Genomic DNA, 12069 nt, shown 5'->3' on the forward strand with positions numbered 1-12069 from the left:
CAAAATGAACAATAGAGGAACAGACCACTAGTTAACCAAAACCATTTCAAGAATGAAGAGGAAGCACAGAGATGTATGAACAAGATGAATGGCTGTAAACAAGCAACTGCAGCTGAATGACTCCCCATCTGTCTTCATTCTGCGAGGGGGTTAAAAAGCATGCATGTAAGTGGCATTGTCTCATTTGCAAGGAAACAAAGTTCAATGTTGTGACCAGAAACAATTGAAATTTCCTACCCATACAGATGTTCTATATCATCACAGAGGCAGCATCTCTACAGGCCACTGAAATGAAAAATGAACAAATTGCAGTTAAAGGGCACTAAAGGCATGCTCTCTTGGGTAAAACAGCAACACTTCTGAGCATTTCATTTTTAAAGCATATGTAAACACTCTGGAGCAGCACTGATATTTAGTGGTATTTTGTTGTGTTGTTTAGAGTCCAGTGATAAGAACGCACCTGCAAAAAGACAACTAGATTACATGAAGAGAGGAAGGGGACAAAAACTCAAAACTCAATTCTCTCAGATACTGACTTGAGCACAGAACTGAAGATGAGGGCTCAAATTAATATTGCACCCAGATGAGTCTTAAGTGTCCTTGGATGACAAGCAGTGATTGGATTGCAAGCTTGGTAGCTTTTGATGGCCATTCCTGTCAGCATCACCTGCTTTTTAATCAGTAATTACCATAGGGGATTCTCTGGCATTTCTTAATTAAATTGGACCAAATGCAATTAAAAACCACACTCTCATTCCTTTAAAAGGGCTCTGTGGAGTCCTTGTTTAGTTCTTGCTGTTAAGAGAATAAGCGGTTGAATGGTCATAGCATTGTCCCATCTCTCGCTGATCTTTACTTGATTATTACAGTGGTCAAATTAAGTTTGCAGTTTGCATAATAAAGGGCAAGATAAAGTGCAAGATTAAAACTTCTACCTTAAGTAGAATTGAAGGTTAAAAAGCGTAGATGAGGAGACAAAGTTGTTAACATTGGGAGCTGGAGAGCAGTGTGATGAGAGTATGTATATTCCACAGTAATGAAGAGGACTGTAATTATCATGGCACTAAATGTAGCAACGCTTTTTTCCCATTACATTTTTACAGATGAAATCCTATGCGTTTTAAATACTCACCATTTCGAAAAGTCCCCAGCGCTCCAGGAGCCAACAACCACAGACACCTCAGTGGTAATTTTTCCATCTGCTGTCTTCAAATCATCTTTAGAGTTGTCATTGTAATTACCACAGGCACCACACATTTTACTGGCCAGGCTGTGGTGAATAATGATGGAGACCTCCTTTGTGATTGAGTAGGTGACCCGCACAGCAGATGCCCTTTCAATGATTACAGTTTCCCCTGATATTTGGACAGATACTTCACTTGTCACTTTGCTGGGAATAGACACTTTCCTGCCATTTACCTGGACAACACCAAGAAGGGGAAAGAAGAGGAAAAACAAAACAAAAATAAAAGCAATGACATAGACAACTGAAAAAAGTTGCTAATTAATTTAATCACCAAAAAGTTTATGTTTTTTAAACACTTCTCACCCAGGTCACTTGCTGGCTGTTCACAGTGACGGTGGTGTCCTTGAAGAACACATACACAGTGTCAACAGAGGGAGATTGACTGCAGTGCCTGACATCCACAACTACACGGAACCACAGCTTAGAGGTCTCATCACACAGAGATGCCACTTCAAATGCCCCGAGAGCTGTTATTGCTCCAGACATGCCATCAAAAGAGGTGAGGTGGGCAGCTTTGTTGATCTTGCAGCTGCCCTGTTTGAGGTGGCAGGATCTGACTCCCTCTCTTATACTGCAAACCTCCCCACTAACACAGGACAGCTTTTCACACTTCACCAGCCCAGAGGCCTGGCATACACACTTGGATGTACAGTCTGTGTCCACAACTGTCTCACCCACCTGGAAACAAACATTGTATTCTAAAATTATTTAACTTGCAAGCATAAGAACAGAATGTGCTATGTCTGTATTGTGTGTAAATGCAATGAATAGAATAAAAAGTATTATCATTTTTTATGCTAATATTTTTGATATTTTTTCATGACTACCATTCAGTTGTAGCACAGTTACAAAATAAGTTTTACCGTCAGATATCTGCCTTTGTGCAGACAACCACATTTTTCCAAGCGAACACATTGGTTGCCATCAAAAACAAAGCCATCATCACATTGACACCCTTCAAAACATCCTTTAGAACAGGAATATGGGCTAATAAAGCCAGCACAAGTCCCAACACAGGTGTCTGCACACATCTCAAAGTGACTGTGCTGAGGGCAGGAAGCAGCTACACGAGAGGAAGACTTTTGTAAGACTTTGTATGAACATACCAATAAAATGTGGATGTAAATCACAAACATACTATTTTGTGTAACTTACGGCAGAAGGACTTGCTCCTCCAGGGCTGAATTAGAACTCCTGCACTCTGGCAGGCCAAAGCATAGGCCTGAACGCTGTTACACAGAGTATCTTTGTTGCCATCCGTAGCGCAAACATCAAACACACAATGAGACATATATGCTGCTGGGTCTATTATACTGTGGCAGGCTTTGAATGGCCCATTAGGTAAACTCATGATGCCACAGGAATCTGGTTTTCCATACAAGGTGGCCTTGGCCTTGTCACATACTGGACACTGACCTCCACAGCCACCACACACATGCCCTGGCAGGTCTACCACCCACGCCCTCCCAAAGTCATCGATGTTCTTTGTTAGTTTGCCACTTGGAAGTGTGAAGTCATCACCAGTTTTCTTGTTGTAGTTGCCGCAAAGACCACACATCTTGCCCTGGTATGTTGATGGAACAATCACCTCAACATAGTAGACAGTGTCATAGAGGACTGTCAGCCCAAAGTCTGTCCGAACGATTATGTTGCGACCTTCCTGAGTGACTCTGAGATGGTCATTATGCAGGGAGAGAGGAAGGTTCAGAAGTTCATCATTCACCTGGATGGAGGAAGAAGGACAATAGAATCATTGTGAGCACTTTTTGTGAGGAAATACAAACACAAAGATATTTTGATTAAAAACAGCTGAACTCACAAGGACTTTCCACGGCACTCGCTGCTGGATGTGAATGGTATAACCATAGATTGTCACTGCAACCGACTTCGTAACAGCCACTTTTCCATTTCCATATTTTTCATTCCCCTGTGTTACAGTGAATGGTGTCAGCTGGCCTTTGTTGTCATCACAAACCTTGGCCAACACATAGATACAAGTACCCTGGAAATCAAACCTCCGTCCATCAAAGGAGATGTAATGGGGGTCACCAGAGGCTACACACTTGGCTTGCCCCTCAGAGTGGCAGCCTTTCACTCCGTTTAAGAGTTTACAGGTCTCCCCTGGACGGCACTTGGTCTTTTTGCAGGACACAGCACCGTTCTCTCCACAAACACATTCGTCCAAACACTTGGTTTCTGGGTAGAAGACGTCTCCTTTCCTGTAGTATTGACCATCGTAGGAGCAGCCACAGTCTCTCACAGGCACGCAGGTATCACCACTCAGTAGGTAGCCTTCATCACACTCGCAGGCTTCAGCGCAGGGCCTGTGGCACGTGGTAAGGGGGATTAAGCTGGCACAGGTGGCTGGGCAACCCGTGGCACACAGGGTATAATGGCTGTTATCTGGACACTCCATTGCTGTGGGACAAAACAAGAGGAGGGGGAGAGGGACAAGATGAAAGAGATTAAAAATAAAGGATTTCAAGGTCAAAACTAAAATTAGATTAAAAATGAAAGCACATATACAAACTCACGACAGAAGGTATTTGTTCTCCAGGAGTGGATGGTGATTCCCTGGCTTTGACAGGCAGAGACGTAGACTCCCACAGCATCACAAACTGATCTGTGGTGACCATGATAATGACAGGCATCGTAAACACAATCTTCAAGGTAAGGCGCAGGATCTACATGGCTGTGGCAATTTCTGAAAGGGCCTGCCTTGTCAGCGATAATACCACAGTACTTTTGGGCCTCATACACTTTCTTCTGGGAGTCTGAACAGGCCTGGCACCATGCCCCCTGGCAGACTGATGAACAGCCTGGTACAGTGGCCACCTGCCAGCTCTCCCCCAGCTTGTCTCCATTGGGGGCAGTCTGACTGTTCTTCATGATCAGGTCATCTTGGGCTTTTCCATTATAGTTGCCACACAGACCGCACACTGCACCTTGGTAGTTGCTGGGCAGAGTAACAGTCACTGTGCTCTGCCAGTCAAAGGTCACAGTGATACCAGCAAGTGTCTCCACTACAGCTGTCCGGCCGCTGATAGACACCATCAGCTCATTATTGTAATTCAACGGCATTGAAGCAAGTTGCCCATTGAGCTGAAGCACAGAAAATGAAGGAAGGAGGAATATTTATAGGAGATTATGCATTTAATAATTCTGTGGTCCTTGCTAATCCGTTCTAATGTGCAGTCAAATCTTAGTTTAATTAAGTCTGCTTGGATCAAATTTTTATATGGAATTAAATTTTTTTGCAGGAGAGCATGAGGTATGTCAAAATTAGTACAATGACAGAAGGCATTATTTTCCATTATTTTGAATTAGGCTCAGTATCTGTCCTGTTTTTATTTTTTAATACTGCTATTACATGCTGTGTCCTTTTTCTTTTCTCTCCAAAAATCTGTCACTTATCTTATCACACCTATGCTTCTTGTTATCCATATTTATACTTACCAGGACTCTGTGGGGATATTCTTTGGAGATCATGATGGTGATGCCATATATGGAGAATTTGACTGTCTTTGTGTAGGATACTGCCTTGCTTCCCCGGTGGTCATTGTGCACAGTCACCTTGAAAGGCACTAGCCCTGCCTGCTCAGAGCACAGTCCAACCAGCTGATAAACACATGTGCCCTGGAAGTCAAACTTGCGCCCATCAAAAGTCCGGTAATGTGGGTCACCTGAGGCTGTGCACTTGGCATAACTTATGGGTCGGCAGGCGCGCTCTCCATCCACTACAGTGCACCTCTCTTTGGCAGAGCAGGAAGCCTCACGGCATACCACCATGCCAAGGGTTGTATCACATTCACAGAGGCGACTACAAGCCTCATCAGCCCAGAAGTGCTGGCCTGGTTTGTAGTAGCGGCCCTGATAGGAGCAACCACATGTTTTAGAAGGCACACAGACACCAGCGCTGAGGACATAACCTTTATCACACACACAGGTCTCCACACAAGCACCGGTGCAGGCCTGCTTACGATCAGGAAACGGGCAGGATGGCTGGCATGGACTTGCACAGTCTTCATAGTGGCTGTGACGCTGACAGTTCATTGCTGGGTAAAAACATAATTCACAGACATTTATCAAAACATAAAAACTTTTATTGAAATCTTTGTTCAAAATGAACAAATAAGCTTGTCATCAATACTCACGGCAGTCAAACTTTTTTCTCCAGTCCTTGATTACTACCCCTTTCTCCCGACACTGCTTATTGTAGGAGGCCAACGCCTGGCACAGCATCTTCTTGTCTCCCTTATTCAAACACATGTCATATACACAACTGTTCATAAAGGCCTCAGGGGACAATTTTCCATAACATTCCTTGAACATACTATTGGCCTTGGCTGTGAGGGCCCCGCAGAAGGCCTGAGTCTGATAGAGCTTGCGGTCATTATCGTTACAGGTAGGACAGTTTTTCACACATGTGTCCCAGCAAGGATGGTCTTTGTCCTGGTCAGGCGTCTGCCAGCTCTTGCCCCACTCTATCACTGAGGAGACAGTTTTGCCTTCTGGATTACGGAGCTCATCACCTTTGTTACCATTAAAGTTTCCACACAGACCACAGACACTGCCATAGTAGCTGCTGGGCAACTTGATGATTAGTTCCCAGTTCCAGTCATAAGAAACAATTAGGCCAAAATCTGTCTTCACCACTGCAGAGGAGCCAGATTGATACACTGACACCTTACCATCATCTAGCTGTACAGGTAGATTTTGCAGTTCCCCATTCACCTGAAAGACAAAAATCAGTTCATAGACTCTATGTACATACTAATATATTATGGGTCAAACATATCAGTAAACAAATTTAAATCTTACTCTGACTTGACCAACTTGGCTCTTTTGGACAGTGATTGTGAACCCATAAACAGACACATCTGCCTCCCTCACATAGGAAACAGCAGTGTTTCCCCGATTATCATTCCTCTCAGTAATAGAGAATGGAACTAGACCGTCCAGGTTGCCACAAGTCTGTGAGATTATGTATTTACAAGTGCCCTGGAAGTCATAGTTGTACCCATCAAATGTGTGATAGTGGGGGTCCCCCCAGCCCCAACAGATGCCTGTGTATTCAGGGATGCACACAGCGTCACCCTTCTCAACATGGCACTTCTCCTTGACTCGACATTTGGCATCTTTGCAGGGATCTACAGAGGATAAATAAAAAGGTATTTACTCAGTTAATAAATTAAGAATACTTAAAATGAAAATGAATGACCACCAATATGTATCATTTGTGTCTTGCCTGTGTTGTAGCAAGCCCTGATTCCTTTCTTGACCATGCACTTGGTATTTTTGGGGCAGGAATGCTTTTCACAGACGAGGCCTGTTGCTGCATTACAGGTACATTTTGTGTTGCAGCCTTCATCATACACCACTTCACCAGCCTGGGGACACAGAGCACAATCATTATGCAAGGAAAAATAATAACCAGTAGTTATAATAGGTTAAAGAGGGTTTCAGGTAATTTCATGGTTATTCCACTTGATATGAAAATACAAATTTAGATAATCTGCTAAATATGATCTCAAGAGAAATTCTCAGTGCACATATCAAATATCAAACTAGCTAATGTTCACCACTGTGGCGAAAGGAAAGTCCTGCTGTATTTCCATGTCAGCAAAAATGTTGTTATGGGTGTGTGCCATTCCACTATTATTAAAACAAATGACGATGATGAATGAATGAATGAATGATGATGATGATTTAAATTGTTCAAAAATGTCTCTCTCTTCCCTTAATATTATTTTTTTTGTAAAGACAGAGGTGTTGAGCTGTACCTTGTAAGTTTTTCCATGATCATAGCAGCCACACTGAGTGTCCTTCACACATGTCTGCCCATTGAATAAGTAGCCATCATCACATTCACAGCCCTCCACGCAGGTGGTAGAGCATTGGACTATCTCTGTGAGGCCTTCGCAGGATGAGGCGCAGACATCTGCACATGCCTCATAGTGACTGTTGGCTGAGCATTTCATGGCTGAAAGAAATTGTCAAAAAGAAAAGTCTTAAGAAACAGTGATTATTTGTAATATGCAATATTAATATGACAGACATGAAGAAGAGGTTGACTCAGAAGAAAAAAGGGAATGTCTCTTTGTCACTTACGACAGAATGAAGGTGTCCTCCAGTTTTTGACACTTGCTCCTGCCATGTGACAGTTGAAGGTATAAGCTGCTATGCTGTCACACAGTACCTTATCATCACCGTTGGAAGCGCACACATCAAATATACAGTCATTAAAATATGGCTCTGGGTCCAGTTTACTATGACAGTCTGCAAAAGGACCTTTGGGTTCTTTAACAATACCGCAATAAGTGGACTTTGAAAACACAGCCTTCTGAGCCGGGCTACAGTTGGGACATTTATTCCCTGCACAGCCATTTTCACACAACACATTAGGGATGGTGACCTTCCACGACTTTCCAAATACATTCACATTATTGGTCCGCTGATTATTGGGTAACTGGAAGTCATCTTTTGGGTTACTGTTGAAGTTGCCGCACAGACCGCAGACCTTACCACGGTAATTACCAGGCACTGTGACTGTAACATGGTAGACCAGGTCATAAGTGACAAGCAGTCCGAAATTTGTCTTAATAACATAATGTTTGCCTTCCCGAGAGACCTCCACTGCTCCATCATTAAGATTCAGGGGAATGTTATTAAACACTCCATTTACCTAAAAGAAAAGCACAGATCTTATTAAAAGAAAGTAACTACTAATGACAAGAATGTTAGAACTTTTTTTTCTGATCAGTGGCAACAAACAATCATTTATTCCAAATATGGAACATTTGCTCACCAGGACTCCATACATGTTGTGTCTCATGACTAGAGTTAAGCCATAGACCTCCACAGAAACCAGCTTGGTGACAGAAACTATTTTGTTGTTCATTATCCTATTCCACTTAACATTCTCCACGTTAACAGAGAAGGCCACCAGGTGTGTGCCCTCCAGCCCACAGCTCTTGGAGAGTGTGTAGGTGCAGGTGCCTTGGAAATCAAATAATTTCCCGTCGAAAGATTTGTAATGTGGGTCACCAGAGGCACGGCAAACACCCTTACCAACAGGATGACATTTTTGGACGCCATTCTCCACTTTACACTTCTCATTAGCACCACACTTAAACTTCTTACAGTCAACCTGAGTAAAATAGTTTGGAAACAAGAAAAATCCATCAAATGAATTTCCATACATTGACCAAGTGTCACATTATTATTATTTTTCTACACTAGTATCCATTACCAATCCATCCTGTGTGCACTTGCACTCCTCTTGACACTGCCCACTGGGATAAAACACTTGGCCAATTTGGTAGTAGCGGTCTTTATAGAGGCAACCACACTTTGCGAAGGGAACACAGCGATCTCCACTGAGGATGTAGCCCTCATCACAGGAACAGCCCTCCTTACAGAGACCTTCGCAACCTTTAGGAGGGGCCAGACTCTGACAAGTGGCAGGACATGCAATTGCACAAACTTCATAGTGGCTGTGGACTTGACATTTGACCGCTGTTAACAAGAGACATTAAAGACAATGTGAATTTTTTGTTGTAACTTTAAATCACAATGGGATAACTGAAGAAAAATAAAAAACAAAAGAAAAAAAAACTTTTATGTTTACTTTTTACACTGTTACAATAAATAATGTTTTTTTTGCCTTTTATGTAATTAAAACAATAATTATTTATTTCTCACCACAGAACTGACTGGTTCTCCAGCTATACACTGTGGCCCCTGCAGCCTGGCAGGCAGTTGTGTATGCTGTAATAGCCTGACACAGCACATCCCTCCTGCCCTTATACAGGCATACATCATAAACACAGTCATCAAAGTAACCAGCTGGGTTCACCTTAGCATGGCAGTCACGGAACGGCCCTTTGGGGTCACTGATCAAACCACAGAAATCTCCTTTCTCATATTTAACTTTCTGTGTGATGTCACAATCAGGACACACCCCTTTACAGCCCCCAACACAACCCGGGATCTTAGCCACTTGCCAGCTGGAGCCGAAATCTGCTGGTGCAACAGGTTTGCCACCATTCTTAGGAATCAGGTCGTCCTGGGGTTTTCCATTGTAGTTGCCACAGAGGCCACAAACAGCTCCCATGTAGTCGCTTGGCAGTGTTACAAACACAGAGCTTCTCCAGTCAAAGGACACTTTGAGGCCAAAGTCTGTGGTAACCACAGCGAACCAGCCACTCTTGTACACAGACACCTTTCCTCCATCGAGGGTGACAGGCAGGTTGACCAGCTCATTATTCAGCTAGAGGTGAACACAGTTGTGAATTTATATACTGAAATTGATTATTTAAAAGTGCATACAGTAGAATATGACCAAATGATCCACAGGAAAGATTACTCTATTCATCATCCAGGTCTTACCATAATCAGGCCCTTGTGTGTCTTAGTGATGACAATACTGAGGGAGAACACCTTGACCTCCACTAACTTGGTGTAGGAAACAACTTTGCTGCCCCGGTGATCATTCTGCACCAACACCTCAAAGGGCACTAACTCTGGATTCTTGGAGCAAAGTGCAGCCAGTTGGTACACACATGTGCCCATGAAGTCAAACCTCTTCTTGTCAAAGGTCACATAATGGGGGTCACCTGTAGCCTGGCAGGTGCTGTAGGAGATTGCTTGGCACTTTCTAATGCCCTCAACCACTTTGCACTGCTGCCCTTTCCCACAGCCTTTATCCTGGCATTGCACATGTCCACTTCCAGCAGTACATTTACACCATCGCCGACAGCTGTGGTCAGCCCAGAATGACTCTCCTGCAGGAATGTATCGACCCTCATAGGTACAGCCACACTGAGCGGCAGGCACACACTGACTTCCACTCCAAACAAAGCCTTGATTACAGGTGCAGGTCTCCACACAAGGGCACTTGCATTTGGAAGGAGCATTAGGGTCAGCACAAGTGGCAGGGCAGGCACTGCCACAGAGCTCATAGTGGCTGTTGGCAGGACATTTAGCAGCTTTAGGGAGAAGAAAGAGAATAGAGTCAAAAAAGAAAAAAAAACATGCACATTCATTTAAATTTAAATTTCTTTACATTTTTACATTTGTAATATAGTTTTTTTTAAACTACTCCTTTTTCTTTAATGCACTGCAAGGAGCTGGTGAGAAACGACTTTTCTGTGTATGCAAATACATGTGTGTGAAATGACAATAAAGAAATCTTGAAATCTTGAATCTTGAAAACATTACTTACGACATTTTGCCATCCCCCTCCAAACTTGAATCTGGATCCCAGCATCTTGGCAGGCTTGAGCGTAAGCTTCCAATGCTCTGCAGAGGAAATGTCGAAGGCCGCCTCCCATGCATACATCGTATTTACAGTTCTCCACATATGCTTGTGGGTCTATGGTAGCATGGCATTTGCTGAATGGCCCATTAATTACAAGTGAGATGAGCCCACAAAATAAGTCACCTTCCCAGATCTTCATCAGGCTGTGTTCACAGCGCTCACACCCACCCACACAGTCATCTTTACACAAAGCATCTTTCACCAGCCCTGGCACCTTCCAGCTTTTTCCAAAAGCCACAACCCCAGCTGCTTGGCTGCCTGACGGTGTGGTGAAATCATCATTTGGATTGCCATTGAAGTTGCCACAGAGACCACAAGTCTTTTCAGCGTAGCTGCTGGACAAAGTCACTACAAGATAGTGTTCCCAGTCGTATTTGACAGTCAAACCAAAATCAGCCTTGATAACCACAGAGCGGCCGCTCTGATAAATAATCAGTTTATTGTTCTTCAAAGTTATTGGCAAACCCCACAGACTGTTGTCAATCTAAGAAGAAAATAAGGAAAGACAGTTAAATAGATATTACAGAATCAAATCAATCAAAAATGGAATCACAATGTTAAAATATGGATGTTTGAAAGAATAACCATCTTTCATCAACAGAAATAAGAAGTCTTACCCTTACACGACCTGTCTCAGAACGAACTACAGTGATAGTGATGTCATACACCTTCACTGTGACCAAGGCAACATATGATACCCTGAGGCTTCCTCTGTTCTCATTTTGGGCGAGGACCTCAAAGGCTGGGAGTTGATCATCCTTAGCGCAGTTTTTAGTAATGACGTAGGTGCAGGTACCCATGAAGTTATATTTTCGCCCATCAAAGGTATGGTAGTGGGGGTCTCCCATGGCCCAGCAGATACCAGTTACGGGTTTCACTGGTTTTGGGACACATGTGGGATGGTTACCCTTCATTTCACACACCTCATTGGCATGGCAGGTGATACTACTGCAGGACAAAGATCCACCCTCTGAAAAAACAGAATTACAGCACAGTTAATTCCCACGTCATGTCATGCCATTTACATTTTTGTATCGGTAATATTTAATTTAGTCAATATATATGATTAACAGATCTGGATTGGAGCTGATTTTAGGGGGGGTGAGAAATTCTTGAAATGCTACTTATACCTTACCTGGCTTTATACATTGTCCTGGGGCACCATAGCCATTCATATAGCTAATTCCTATACTGTAGAGACCAAAGCCAGAACCAGAGCTGGAAATAGTTTTTCTAGTGCTACCAGAGTTTTTTTTGTAGGAGGACATCATCGCCCAAGAGAAATCTGTCCCTGTAACTGTTTTCCACTGGACATCACGGGGCAACTTGGCACCATCAATACGCAACTCTGCTGTCACACTGGTCTTTGCCACAATCAGGGCTTGGTTTGTGAAGCCATCCTGAGCCTCCATGGAGTAAGAGGAGCAGAAGCGGTCAGTGGGCAGAATGGTCATCAAGAAAGGGTCATAGATTGTGCGCCACGTTTTGACACCATTGAAGA

General features: G+C 43.3%; 1 protein-coding gene across 1 annotated transcript; it reads right to left on the bottom strand.

Moving 5' to 3' along the window:
* Window positions 1-275: 275 nt before the first annotated feature.
* Window positions 276-11434, bottom strand: LOC128366815 (IgGFc-binding protein; the record flags this gene model as incomplete). Its single annotated transcript, XM_053327582.1, has 19 exons — window positions 276-285; window positions 1133-1419; window positions 1550-1924; window positions 2110-2309; window positions 2402-2969; window positions 3066-3664; window positions 3781-4348; window positions 4703-5301; window positions 5401-5980; window positions 6068-6396; window positions 6495-6636; window positions 7030-7229; window positions 7358-7931; window positions 8055-8396; window positions 8499-8764; window positions 8951-9518; window positions 9638-10236; window positions 10473-11052; window positions 11186-11434. Coding segments are annotated over 19 exons (7635 nt in total), but the record flags the coding sequence as incomplete, so codon positions are not given.
* Between the last annotated feature and the right edge of the window lie 635 nt (window positions 11435-12069).

The sequence above is a fragment of the Scomber japonicus genome, chromosome 10 (genome assembly GCF_027409825.1).
Source record: "Scomber japonicus isolate fScoJap1 chromosome 10, fScoJap1.pri, whole genome shotgun sequence".
Classification (NCBI taxonomy): Eukaryota; Metazoa; Chordata; class Actinopteri; order Scombriformes; family Scombridae; genus Scomber; species Scomber japonicus.